Source organism: Diospyros lotus, chromosome 9, assembly GCF_014633365.1.
Source record: "Diospyros lotus cultivar Yz01 chromosome 9, ASM1463336v1, whole genome shotgun sequence".
NCBI classification, from domain to species: Eukaryota; Viridiplantae; Streptophyta; class Magnoliopsida; order Ericales; family Ebenaceae; genus Diospyros; species Diospyros lotus.
Genome location: NC_068346.1, coordinates 32500270 through 32514687, shown reverse-complemented (window position 1 = coordinate 32514687; position 14418 = coordinate 32500270). Strand labels below are relative to the sequence as shown.

The window sequence follows — 14418 nt, the reverse complement described above, 5'->3', positions numbered from 1 at the left end:
TCTCTCCCTAAGTTCAGAAAGGGGCGCACTTAATATAGGTTTCCCCACTCTCTCAGGATCGGTCCGCCATTCTCGAGAAGCATTCCACACCCCGTTTAGAGGTTGAACCAAGAACCACCGAGTATCAAATAAAGCTTCTCGATGAGGGGATTCAAAGAAAAGAGGATCACCTCAGATCCGCTGCATGGTGTACATGTGAAAGCGCTCCTTGACTAGGCGTAAGAGGAAAAGGCAATAGAGGAAGTCGACGGTAGGGTCTATGTCGTTCTCACGGCAGATAACGAAGAAACCAACTAATTGGGCCCAGCTATTGGGATGCAGTTGGCCGGGTGCAAGCCCACTAAGACAAAGAAACTTAAGACCAAAATTATGGAGAGGAAGATGAAAACCTAAGCGAAAGCTAGCCTCATGGACACTCATCCACCCCGCTTCTATGTCCACCGCGTAATTTTCTTCAGGGCGAGGAAGCCGGGTGCGATACTCCCTAGGGATATTGTAATTTTGACGGATAAGGGCCACGTCATTTTCGTTCATACGGGAGCATTTACCCTTTAAAAAGAAGTGCTCGACTCCATGGGAATCGACCTCATGATGATAAATTTTTCCACTAGCCATAGTAAGAAGAAGAAGAGTCAAAATCGAAAAAAGGGATGGAAAAATGAGACTATACAGAAAATTGGTATTTGCTTCGGAAGGGTAACGCGCTTCGGAAGTGATTTCCTTCGGAAGGGAATGATTCATTTGGTCCAGAATTGGTTTACTTCGGAAGGTCGATCGAAAGCTTCAAAAGATAAACGCTAGATCTGGATTAGCTTCGGAAGCTTTTAAAACTACGGGACGTGTACGGAAAGGTTACCTAGCGTTCGGATTCGTTCGGAAACAGGGCCTTCGGAACGATGTGCAGTGACTACTCTTCGAAAGATATTTTCTTCGGAAGGAAATGCGAGAGTTAGAGAGAATACCCTTTTTGAACTAGCGTGACCGTGTCGAAGTGCCGAAGCGGTGGGGCCTATTATAGCCAGCTGGCGGAAGCTCAATCGACTTTTTTCGGAAGAAATCTTCCGAAGCACGTCTTCGAAAATACAGCATGCGATTCTTGGTGCGATCAATGTAGAAAATACTCTTAATTATGTAGATACAAAATTAAGAGTGGGGGACAATTGTGGTGCCCCAATAATCGAAAGTGAGTGAAACATGGTGAATCAGCCTGAGCTTCGGAAGCAGGGTTCAGAAGCAAGTTTCGGAAGAACAATTCGGAAGCAAGGTTCGGAAGAAGGCTTCGGGAGCAATCTTCGGAAGGTAACATTTTGGTTCGTAAAAGTAACAATTGCGAGTTCGGAAGAGGTCTTCGAAAGCTATCTTTTGAACTATCAGGTACGGTCAATTGTTGACCTCTATATAAGGCCAACCTTATCAGTCCAAAAGGATCTTTTTCTTTTTCTCGAACATTGGTATTTTCTCTAAACTCCTCATTTTCCGAAGATCTTATTTCCCTTACCTTACTTAAGTAACCCTTCGGTACTGACTTAAGCTTCGGAGGGTCTTTGTGGGAAAAGTCCCACAAGCCTTCTAACTATTCTCTTACAGAAGATTACCTTCGGAAGATCACATTCGAAAGATTACTCCAGTAACCATCTTTGGAGGCAGATTTTCGGAAGGACCGTCCTACGCTTCGGAAGACATCTCCTCGGGCTTCGGAAGGAGTAGCTTCGGAAGGCATCTCCGGGCTTCGGAAGCGGCACCAAAATTGTTACTTGTTCGGATCTCGGGGTCAACGGCATTTATGCACGCTCCACTCATAAAAGTTTTTAATTGTTGTATTTTGGCAACAACAATACTAAACTTTAATTTTGTAACTAATTGAAGCCATGAGACGATGAGGGTTTTTCTCTTGGAATTTCCATCTAATATTCTCGAGCAAAGTTTTAAACTTCTTATATTCCTGATATTTGAAAGATATATATTTGTACCTATACTTCTTATTCTTCAAAAGTATAAGAGTTATTTTTATCACATAAATATGTATATGTGGATATATATCAAAGGAAAAAAAATGTATTAAAAAATATAACCGCCTGCCCTACGCCTTTATGTTCATGCAAGCTAAGGGTGTCACATAGTGGTATCAGAGCAGGTCTACTTTTTTGTAGACTCAAATTATTTCAAAAGAAAATTTTTAGTCTTGGAAGGATTTGTAAGGAAGTATTTTCGTGAAAACCACCACGTCCCGCCCAAGCTTCCAGTCTCCAAGTGTGTTATAAGAATTGCTACGCTTATTATTACCATGTTTATACCTCATAGATTATTCTCATGAGAGCATCGTTCCTTATGATTATACAGTTATTATCTCAAGCTATATTTATGAGCATATGTTGTTATATGTATGCACACGTATGAAACTCATCTTGAAATAAGTATGTGAGAGATATGATTCTTAGTATGCATTTTTCACTAGTGATATTGCCCCAAACTCAAGAGTTCATGATTATAGCGAAAAATACTTGCTTAGGAAGGGCTTATTAGAATGAAAGCAATTAGGAATCAAGCCCATCAAGAAGAGCTTGCATAATGAATCTTAATTAAACACGAATCTATTGTTGAGTTTATTGATATGTGTGATCGTGCTAAGGGCTTTATCACAAAAACCTAAACTATCTAAGGCGAGCTTGGGACTTAAGTGGTCCACGTGACCCCCTTCCTTACCTGGAAGCTCTTTAGTTGCGTGTTATACATATTGGTAGATGAAACGATGGACTAAAAATCATAGTAATTCACGAAAAACCTCTCTAGTTAGAGGATTTCTGGAAGGTTTGGAAAATGATATCAAGAAAACCGAGTTTGTTTTTAAAGACAAGCATATGAATGGTTGACGCACGGAATGACCAAACGAAATGAAGTCTGCTCGGTCAAGGTTCGATGAACTTCATCTAAGATGAAATCCGTCCAGCACACTATAATTAAAATTAAAATAAAAATAAAAAAATAATTAAAATTATAATATAAAAATTAAATTAAATTATAATTATAATTAAAAAACAATTAAAATAATCCGCCCGCATAGCAATGGGTGGACTTCAATTTGAATGAAGTCCGCCGGTTCAGTTTGGGTGGACTTCATCCATGATGAAGTCTGCCCGATTTTATTTGGACATGTATTTCAAGGTGAAGCAACAATTTTAAGGTGAGGGTGTTTTTGTCTTTTAATACTTTTAGTATCTTATGCGTTGATCAATTTGGGCCAAGTAGTATTTTTTATAAAATAATAATAAAGGGAGAAAATGAGAAAGCTTTGATATTTAAGAAGAAATTGATTTTGATTAACAAACGACGAAATAAAATGTCACGAATTCTTAAATCTTAATAGAAGTTTTTATCATTTTTAAAAATATAAAAATAATTTTTACTTTTTTAATAAACTTTAAGTGTAATTATATTCTAAATAAAATTAAAAAAAAAAAAAGGGCAAGTGGGGTGGGGCATTTCCGCCTTAGCATGAATTTTGTTGGAGAGAGAGACACTTTTGAATCCAATTGGAAATTAGGAAACAGCATTTCGGAAAAGAGTAAATATTATAAAATTAAATGAAAATATAAATCATATCATCAAACGAAGAAAACAAAACTGAAAAGGACTGATACTGCTGCCTCCTCCACCTCCGCCCCTTTCGTCTCTCTCTCTCTCTCTCTCTCTCTCTCGTATGGCAGCGTCTGTGCTCATGTAAGTACCAAATCTATTCTCTCTCTCCTCTCTCTCTCTCTCTCTCGTATGGCAGCGTCTGTGCTCGTGTAAGTACCAAATCTACTCTCTCTCTCTGCATATATGTGTGTGTGTGTTTATTGTGCCCCCTTACTGAGGCACAGTCGCCGTCACTCGCAGACACACACGGACTCATCGCAAGTGAAAACCCTAAAAGCAAAGCCAATCACGTACACTATTTCAGCTTTTCCCCCGCGGGATACCTTTACCTTAATTTGCCTCTACGTTATTCCCAGATCCTAGGGTTTCCTTTCCATAATATGCTCCGCCCCTGTGTTTTCCTCTCCCTCCGCTAAGTCTCGGATTGCTATGCTTTGTTGGCCTGTTCTATTTGTGGTATTCTGATTTCTCGTCTTAATTTTGATTTTAGTCTGGTTGATTTGGCCTCGCAGGTGAGACCTATGAACTTGGAATCAGGTACTCTTTGCTTCCCTTCGTGTTAGCCAGATGTGGATTTAGCATTACACCGTCTTCGAGTTCAAATCAAGCAAAGTCACATTGGGGTTTTATTAATTTCTTTATTTCTTCGCATTTGGATTTAATTTAGCGGTTGATATATTGGGGGTTTGAGGTGGGTATGTCGGGTAAGGAGGATGCTTCGTCCGGTGGTGGTAGTATGGGTTCGTGGGCACCAACCCAGGCTTCTGATGCACGGAAAACATATTGGCGATCAGCATCTTGGTCCTCCTCCCGCACGACCTTGCCTCCATTGAACACTGACAATGATAGAGATCTTCCAGATCCTAGTGGCAGTAACGGTGGACAAGGTAGGCGGTTACCCGCGCCCTTAACCCCTCGATCCCAACAGAATTGTAAGGCTCGGTCATTTTTGCCCCCTTTACAACCTTTGGCAATTGCTCGCCGGAGCTTGGATGAATGGCCAAAGGCAGGGTCAGATGATATTGGGGAATGGCCTGTTCCCACAACTCCTGGTGGAAGAGATTTGAGCAAGAGTGGGGAGAGGTTAAAGCTCGATTTGTCGACAATACAGAGAAGCTCTGACAAAAATGGTGGGCTTGTTAAGAGGGAGAAGATTGCATTCTTTGATAAAGAATGTTCCAAGGTGGCTGAACACATATATCTTGGTGGGGATGCAGTTGCAAAAGACAAGGATATACTCAAACAGAATGGCATTACGCATATTCTTAATTGTGTTGGTTTTGTTTGCCCCGAGTATTTTAAAGATGATTTTGTGTATAGAACACTATGGTTGCAAGATAGCCCCTCAGAAGATATCACTAGCATACTCTATGACGTATTTGATTACTTTGAAGATGTCAGGGAACAATCTGGAAGAGTTTTTGTTCATTGTTGTCAAGGGGTTTCTAGGTCTACCTCTTTGGTAATTGCCTACCTTATGTGGAGAGAAGGGCAAAGCTTTGATGATGCTTTTCAGTATGTGAAAGCAGCTAGAGGGATTGCTGATCCTAACATGGGTTTTGCTTGTCAGTTGTTACAGTGCCAGAAAAGAGTACATGCTTTTCCTTTGAGCCCCAGTTCATTATTGAGAATGTATAGGATTGCTCCACATTCTCCGTATGATCCCTTGCATCTAGTCCCCAAAATGTTGAATGATCCTTCTCCATCTGCTCTGGATTCTAGAGGTGCATATATCATTCATATACCGTCAGCTATCTACGTTTGGTTAGGTAAGAAATGTGAGGCCATCATGGAAAGGGATGCCAGAGGAGCTGTTTGCCAAATTGTTCGGTACGAGAAAGTGCAGGGGCCAATAATAGTGGTCAACGAAGGGGACGAACCACCATATTTTTGGGATGCTTTCTCCAATCTTCTACCGTTGATGGATAAATCTAGCAATGGGGTGGATGTAGTTGAGTCATCCACTAAAATTTGCCCAGGTGAGAGAAAAGTGGATTCCTATGATGTAGACTTTGAGATATTCCGGAAAGCAATCAAGGGTGGCTTTGTGCCTCCATTCTCATCATCTGAGACTGAGCATGAAACCCATCTTCCTGCAAGAGAAAGCAGTTGGAGTGAGCTGAGGCGTAAGTTTGCTTCTGGCAATATGAAGGACTTTGTCTCATCTTCAAAATCTGCACTCTCCAGAGTCTATCCAGATTCCCTGTTGATAGCAGGTGTAGATAGTACTGTGACCAAATCTAAAGATTCTAAACATTCTTCTGTAAATTTGTTGTCATCTGCATCCCCATCATCCGAATCATTGTCATTGTCGTCATCCTCTTCATCTTCTTCCCCTCATTATCTCTCCCCAGACTCAGTTTCTTCTGATTCAAGCATTAGTTCTAAGTACTTATCTGATTCTCCTGCATCATCTCCCTCAACAGGACCATCTTCCTATCCACTATCTTCAACAGTGTCTAGTTTCTCAAATTTGTCACTTCTCTCATCCAAACTTTCTCCTCGATCCATAACTAAAACATCTGAATTTATTGATGTGAATTTTACTTCAAGGTCCCGCTCTCAAATGCTGTCTTCACTATCTAAAAGATCTCCACTTTCTATTGCTGAGCGTAGAGGTAGCTTGTCAAAGTGTCTCACCTTGCCAGTAAGGGCTGATGATTCAAGGGAAAAAGATTTCTCCTCATCTTATCTTACTAACAAACATGATTGTAACAGTAGAAGCATCAGCACCTCTATTTGTGAACCACATAAAACAGAAAATCTTTTAGAGCACCCGCCCGAGGAAGGATACGAGTCACAAGCATCCTCATTTAGAGTAGATGGTGTTGATTCATGTGATGAGAAATCTGCTTGTATCAAGGCTTCTGATGAGCCTCGTATAAATCATCAACTGGGGAAGAGGTTGTCTGTATTTACTGACCCATTGGCCAGTGGTTCAGCATGTTGTGACCCAAAGAAAACGGTGATATGTCGCTGGCCCAGCATGGAAAAAGTTGTGACATTTGGTGCTGGTGATTTGGATACTGAAGCTGTCTTCATTTTTATTACTCCAAGTACAAGTTTAGGCAAAAGTAAGGACAAAATTCTGTATTTTTGGATAGGAAAGTCTTTTAATCATGATAAAAGCAAGATTCAGCTAGGTAGAAGGGGAGAGTTAGATGTTCTAGGAGATATTGACTGGAATCAAGTTAGTTCTGACGTTCTCGCTCAAATGGGTCTGCCAGAGGGAACTGACATTAAGGTATGTGTGCTGTTTGATGTTTCCACTTGATTTTGTGTTGTTTATTTCTCTTGTCTAGATAACGTGCAAGCTCCTTATGGATTGCATTTTAGTTGTTAAGCCTCTTGCTTTATGGTGCAATAATATCAAATGGCTACTTGAGGACAAAGAACACATATATTAGAAATGTATTTTGGATCAATTGGATTTGTTGAAATGTAGTTGAAGTTGTACAGAATATGTAAACAATTCCATGCTTGATCAGAAATTTAATGCCTTTATTCCTTTTGGAATTTAAGGATGTTTTTGGTCTCAATTGATTATAAACATGGTATGTGTCTCCTCACATTTCCTGCAGAAGTTGGTTGAATTAGACTTAAAACAGTCAATTTAATGTCTCTATTGGACCTCCACCTAGAGCTTTGCAATGTTATATGATAACACCAAAAAGAAAATTATACATTCATAAGATTTTATGGCAATTGGAATCACAAAAATAAAATCACTTTTGAAAGAATGGTCAGAATGTTGCTAAGGATACTCTACAAGAGTATTTTGTGTGCTTGTTGATCCCATTAATTTTGTGCAGAACTCCTGGTTACCACTTCTTTAATAAAAAAATCTGCAGATTTAGTGGAGCTCAGTTAGGTTCTTTGAGAAACCCTGGACAGATTGCACAGTTGAAGTGGATGTTATTAGAATATTATACTTTTGATGGTGACTTTTGTTGCCATCCTCTCTGTTGATGTAACAGTAACAGCTGAAGCCATAATTGCACTGTCTCCTGGTTTCTGTGAAATTTAGTTTGAATTGAGGTATTTAGAGCAAAACTATTTTTGTAGCCTTGGACTGTGTTCGCCAAAGACAACCAATCATGTTTCTTCTTTTTCATTAAGACTTGGACCAACATTATATATAGTGGATTCGAGGTTATATGCCCAATATCATGGTAGCTTACATGAATTCTAGACCTCCAACCATCTCTATCCATACCCATATCCACTATAAGGCCATTATTTTCTGTGTCATATTTGAGGGTTTCCTTCCAAGTTTTCTTTAGTCTTGCTCTTCATCTTTTTTTTACGAATTTTCTCCCTTTCATCCGCTCATCTTACAAGTGCATCCATTGGTGACTTCTTTCTTGTCCAAACCATGTTAGTTATGACTCGCATCTTTCCTTTGGTAGGCACCACTCCAACCTTATTAAACTATGCTTTTATTTCTTATTTTGTCTTTTCTTATATGGTCACACATCTATTGTAGCATTCTCATCTAGGCTATGCTTATATGTTGCACATGTTGCTACTTAGCTAACCAACATTTCAAGTGATACAACGAAGTTAGTCTTATAGCCATTCATTAAAATTTCTTTTTAAGCTTTAAAGAGATTTTACGAGCACAAAAAATGTTAAATGCACTTACCATTGTAACCATCTCACTTTGATTCTATGAGAACCATCTTTTGTAATCTCCTCCTTTTTGAACAATTAATCCAAAATATTGAAATGGATCTTTCATTGGAATAACTTGATCTTTGAACCTCTTAATAAGTTAATAACATCATCACTTCTATTTTTACTGAACTTACATTTCACATACTTAGTTTTCAACTTAAGTTAAAACCTTTGGATTCTAAGGTATTTCTCCATAATTCAAGTTTAATTTCCATATCTTCTTCTTATTACCCATTGTGAAGGTTTGTGGTGATGTTAGAGTTCATAGGTGCTTACATTTTAAGGTTGACTTGCAAGAATTATGATGGAGATTGAAACTTCTAATTATTTGATAATTATATTGGTTAGTTATGTAGAGTTTGAGGTATTAGGATTTTCTTAAGAATTAGAAAAGTTAAGGTTTGTTCTTATTTTAGTAGTTATGTAGAGATTTAGTCATTAGGAATTTTTTTTCCTTGTAGTATGGATTAGGATGTTGTGTTCTTATTTCCTAGTTTAATTGGGATTCTTACCTTGGTAGATATTTATGTAATGCTTCACAATAGAAGTTATTTAGATGTTGGATTAATATTTGAATATAAGATTTTTGAGAGCGAGCCTTAATAGCAATAGTAAGGTTGTTTCTTTGTGACTGAAGTCTGAAGGTCACGGGTTAGAATTATGGAAATAGTCTCTTTGAGAAAAAGGGAAAACGTGGCATACAAGTACAACCCATCCTCAGCCCTGAGAAAGTAGGGAGCCTCATGCTCCAAGGACACCCCTTGAGTACAAGATTTTATTTTCTTTCTTGGTTATTGTTCTTCTCTTCTATAGGTTTTCTCTTTTCTTATTATTATTTGGTTCTACAACCAATTATAAGGGAGTTGAAACCATATGTGTTGTGTGTTATGTGTCAGTGAATATTGCTGCAAGTAATTTTGCAAAAGAAGGAAATATGGGAAAGAGAAGTTGAAAGAATGGAGATAGGGTCATTTGAGACATGGGCCAATTTCGATAAAAAAGGCATTTGCTTAACCATGTTCTTGTTTAAAACCATTTCGGACCTCTATTTTCTTGTTTGACATTAAGGGATCTATGCAGCTGGAACCATCGGTGATTAAACACTTTTCTTGTTACCTCGCTTTATTTAGTTGGTGTTGAGACTCAAATTCCTGAATGCCTTGAGTTCAGTATCCCATTTTCTTGTTGGCTAATGTTTTCTAACTGACCATAATCATTATCACAAGTTGTAATCTCACCAAGTGAGGTTGGCTTCATGTTTTCTAAGTCTTTCTATACATGGTCACATTTTCTGTAAGGTTATTATATCTCATATCATGTCTAAGGGTTTTCTATCAAGTTTTCTTTAGGCTTTCTGTAAATCTCTCGTAATGGATTTCTTCTATTGCATCCACTCTCTTTGTAGGTGTATTTCATAATCTTCCTCCCATATAGGTAAACATTGTTAATCGCATCTCACACATCTATCCTCAATATGTGTCCCTCTAGCCTTGTTATAGATAATTCCATTTTTTATTGTCTTTTATTATATGGTCACACATCTACTGTAATATTCTCATCTCAATTATGCCTATTTTTTGCACTGTAATATTCCTGCCATACAGCAAAGTTGGAAAAGACTGGATCAAGGCTTCTTTGAATTTATATGAAGTCCAGAATAAGTAGCTTTTGGAACCGAACAATTTTCAAATGATATCTTATTGAGTCCTACAGTGAGTGAACTAGCCTGGAAGAAAACAAATGCCTTGGGGTGGGGAATTGAACTGACCAAATACATACCATCCTAAATACAAAGTGGTTTTAATTATAATGGGTAATGAATTTGTATTTTCCTTTTTGTTGCCCGTATCCTGGGTGGCATAGTTCTTCATCGGGCTTCTATTTTTCCTTTTAAGTATCGCAGTTGCAAAGGCTTTTAAAAATAAAGGTGCTACCTTATTTCCATGTGTATTGCGTCTGTCATTCACCTAGATTAGTTGTAAGATGAAAGTCTTAGAAATCTCTCATATTTGGTCCTTTGTTGCCTGGAATATCTCTACAGATGGTTTCTTTTTATGTAATTGCATAACCATGTAGAAAAATGAAATATGGGTATGTGAAAGTTTTTCTTTTCATTTTCTTTTTGGTTTCCTTTTGGGGGTGGTGGGGCATTATAAATAGTTATTTGAAATATAACTCTCTCTGTGAACAAGGGGAGAATATCCAATTATCTGTTGGCTTTGCAGTTGGAGTGCCTGCGTTGCAGACTCTGTAAACTTAATCCTATTAGGCAAAGCACATAAAGACTAGAAATGACTGATGGGGGTAGGAAAATAACTAATACAGCAGATCTTTGCCTAGAAATGAATCAGACTGCATGCCAGAAGTCTTCTGCTGGTATTTTGACAGCTCAAGTGAGACCATTTTACTGAATAATCATGGCATTCATTCATATCCATTAGTTTTGGGGGGATCTGGTGCAGACTTTTATGGGGGTCAAATAGACTTGATTGCTTCTTTCTATATCCCTGTTTTGGCAAGTTATTGATTCCACTACTAAATTGAACTAGATTATTGTCCTGTGAGCTTCTCAAACGATTCTAGAGGTAGCATCTCTTGGGAGGGGAATGGATGGTTTTGATAGATCTTTAGCTGCCAATGTATTTGTCCTGATAAAATGTGCAAAAGGCCTCCCAGCATTGGATTGAGCAGAATAGACAGAATGGCAAGATCTATATTGTTGATAAATCCTTTGAGCCAGATCTTACTGTTACACTGTCTTCTCTAAAGGGGAAAACCTTCATTTCTGTCAACTAATCTGGTGTCCCTTGACTTTTCCATTATCCTGTTCCCTGTCTTTATGTTAGTGTTCACCATACGGCGCAAATGGAGAGCCTATGTGGAGTTGGCACTTTCAGAACCATGGGGATTATCATTAGATAAGTAAAGAGAGCTGACTGAATTGACCATTCTAACGATGGGACCAATCATTGTCTAATAAAAAAAGAAAATTGAAAAGATTATTAGTATTGTTAATTTATTTTGGAGGTATGATGGATGGATGCTGAGCATAACACATTGCATCACCAATATCACCACCTCACTTTCCTTTGCTTAAGGTTTTCTCTCTTTCACTATATTGTTTTGGAATCAATTGTTTTATTTGAAGTTGCCACATCTTTTACATTAAGTGATTCCTAGGTGTCATTTCTATACAGAAATGGTATTGGGAAATACAAAGAGAGAAACTCTCAAGAAGCACAGAATAGTGAAACTTTGTTTGTCATGTATCTTGTTGAGTTTGTATACCATTCCCCTTGGTAAATCATTATTTTTATTGGGTTAAATAGTATGGTCGTGTGTTGCTGTTCTCTGCATGTACTTCAATGTTTTCTCTTTGGCCTGTAAGCTGATATGCATATGCCGTCAATTAGTGAGATTTATTATCTTATAGGATTCAAATCATACTTTTTTTATGGACCTTGAACAGATAATTAAGGAAGATGAAGAGCCAGTGGAATTCCGTGATTTGTTGAGCTCTTTGTGAGCAAAAGGAATTGTGAAGAGATTTTGCAGTCTCAATTTTCTGACTTCTTTTCAGATTTTTCAGCATGCATAGTTTTCCGTGCAACTTTTTTCCAGCATAGCAAGGAACTGCCTGACAAAACAATGAAGGTAAATAATTTCCTGACAACCTTGAGTACAGCATCCTATTTTCTGGAACAATGGCAACAAGCTAACCTATTGAGTACATTGTTCCATTTGTGGAGATTTTTCTGTTGTTGCATCATGCCTGTGTGATGTACTGCATAGTGCCTAATGTATTGACATAATTCATTTCAGTTTTTGCTTGCTGTGTCCCAAGCTATTGTAAAGAAGAGCATGTGGATGCATGCAGGTCTTATCTATATTAGCTAAATCATTCACGAAGAAATAGTGTTAGTGCATCTGGGGAAACATCATGCCTCAGAACAGCTGATTTTGGTTTAACTTGATTGCAACAGTAGTGGCTCTATACTGTCAAACTAGCTAAGGTGAACCAAATTGTACTAGTATCTATACCGGATTGGTTTTATGCTTATTTGGCATATTTAGTTGTCTTTTTCAGGAATTCTAAATTTAGGATTGTTGTCTGTGCTGCCAAGGTTTTGTGCGAGTCCCCTCCTATATGTTTCTTGGCATTTTTTCCTATACGTATATCTTTTGGATCCCATTGCCATTAATTATGTGTCATGTCCGGCCACACCACCCCCCCCCCCCCCCATCCCGGCCAAAAAAAAACCAAATGAGATGCATAATTTCATGTCTTTATTTTCAATTTTCTGAAACAATTATATGATCTTTTACTTGCCAAACAAAAAGTAGTGTTTTCATGTGTACATGATGGTTTTGCAATATCAACTATGTGATGGACCATATAAAGATGGTGTTGGACCTTTATCCTATCATCTTCTCTTGTTGGAGGGTTGCATCAAGAAGGGCATCCGGTGTAAAATTCTGCCATGTTATTCTTTTGCATGGATTTGCATTGTTAATGTGACTTTTAGAAGTTAATTGACATTATGAATGTATGCCGCAAAATCTAATTTGGCTAGGATGAATTGTAGTTGATAATGAACAATGATGATTACTTGTGAAACAAAAACTAGGGTTTTTGTTTTTGGCTAATATTGGAAAATAAATTGTCTGGGAAAATAAATTAGTAAAAATTCCTGATAATGCAAGGCAGAACACTTTTCCTAATAGACTCGTGTAGGAAGGCGAGGGGATTGTCCTTGAATGATGTGTCATTTCCTCATCTTAAGAAGGCAAATCATGGTTGTGGTAGGCTATATGTTCTTGCTGACCATGGGATTTACCTTGGAGATGATTGAGCCAGTCTTTCTGTTTTATATGACAACTTTTTTCTTCTTTGAATATATATATGTATCTTTTACACCAAAAGAAAGACTTAAGAGTTGTGGGTTGCTATTTTGCAGGAGGTACTGAGCGGTGAATCCCTTGATTGTACAGTTGTTCCATGACAAAAGCAAGCATTTGATCCTACTGACAGTACTGAATGTCCATGTGTATATCTTGGTCCTACCTACAGCCACAGCCACAACCACAGCCTCTGTCTGTCTCTGTCTCTGCATTTTCTTGAGCTTGTTAAATGTTCATAGACACTAGTACTACTAATATTGTTTGTAATTGGTGGGGACTGGAGAGAGTTTTTTTTTTTTTTTTTTGGGGGGGGGGGGGGAGGGGAGGGGGGGGGTGGGGAGAACTAGAGAAGAAAACCATGGCCCATGGAGAGAAGAAGCTGTCGTTTAACAGAGGAACATCATCATGCAATGCAAGTTACAATTGTAATCAGTTTGTAAGGGTAGGGTAGAGGAGAGGACTTAAATGATGTTGCTTCGGATGACTCTCTTTAACAGATTCTTTTCTTTTTCGTGTCAAATATTTGAATGACTACTAATCTGTTGATTCTTGTCGGATTAGAAAGTCACATGTGCTTTTGCTTAGAAAATTAAACCTATTAAATTAATTATAATCAAAAAATACAAATTGAAATAATTAATTATAATCAAAAAATACAAATTGAAAGAATTAATTATAATCAAAAAATACAAATAAGCATGATTAAATTAATTATAATCAAAACTGAACAAATTGAAGAAAGTCAACAAAAACAAACAAACAAATAAACTGAAAGAATTGAGGGACTCAAAGGCAAATTGAGGGTACTTGAATCGGAATCACCTTTTTTTTATCGGCGGTGGTTAATCAGTCAGAATCAAAAGGCAAAGGGTCAAAAAGTCAAAGATAGAGGTGAAGGTGGAAGTCCGTCAGAATTGTGAGTCGCTGGTCCAAAAAAGGGAAGAGTTCAAGGGTGGGCAAGTTCGATCAATAGTGACTCGCTGAAGGCGAAAGCAAAAGGCAAAAGGAAAGACTAAAGGTGAAAAGGAAGGCAATGACAACGATGGTCGACGAGAGCAAAGAGGAAAGGTACGTCTTCGTTAGAGATGGCGAAGTAGTTTAAGGAAAGGAATGGTCGAAAAGGAAGGTGACGATGACAACAACCGATAGGGGTAAAGATGACATGTGGGTCTTGGTCAAGATGGTGACGACTGACGAGAGCAA

General features: G+C 38.0%; 1 protein-coding gene across 3 annotated transcripts; it reads left to right on the top strand.

Annotated features, from left to right (window-relative positions):
* The first annotated feature begins 3616 nt into the window (after positions 1-3616).
* On the top strand, positions 3617-13524 carry LOC127810001 (protein-tyrosine-phosphatase MKP1). 3 transcript variants are annotated; one of them, XM_052349217.1, is made up of 4 exons: positions 3617-3717; positions 4149-6880; positions 11783-11967; positions 13272-13524. In XM_052349217.1, the coding sequence occupies exons 2-3, from the start codon at positions 4334-4336 to the stop codon at positions 11837-11839; spliced, it is 2604 nt and encodes an 867-aa protein (XP_052205177.1). In that variant the 5' UTR covers positions 3617-3717; positions 4149-4333; the 3' UTR covers positions 11840-11967; positions 13272-13524. The 3 variants fall into 3 exon arrangements, with proteins under 3 accessions (XP_052205177.1, XP_052205176.1, XP_052205178.1); XM_052349216.1 differs by having other exon boundaries at positions 3639-3785; XM_052349218.1 differs by lacking the exon at positions 3617-3717 and having other exon boundaries at positions 3818-6880.
* Positions 13525-14418: the final 894 nt, after the last annotated feature.

What these genes read in the sequence shown, in the direction of transcription:
- LOC127810001 (XM_052349217.1), top strand. Translation starts at nt 4,334, where the DNA reads ATGTCGGGTAAGGAGGATGCTTCGTCCGGTGGTGGTAGTATGGGTTCG. An exon ending in CAGAGGGAACTGACATTAAG is followed by an intron (nt 6,881 to 11,782) that starts GTATGTGTGCTG and finishes GACCTTGAACAG; the next exon opens with ATAATTAAGGAAGATGAAGA.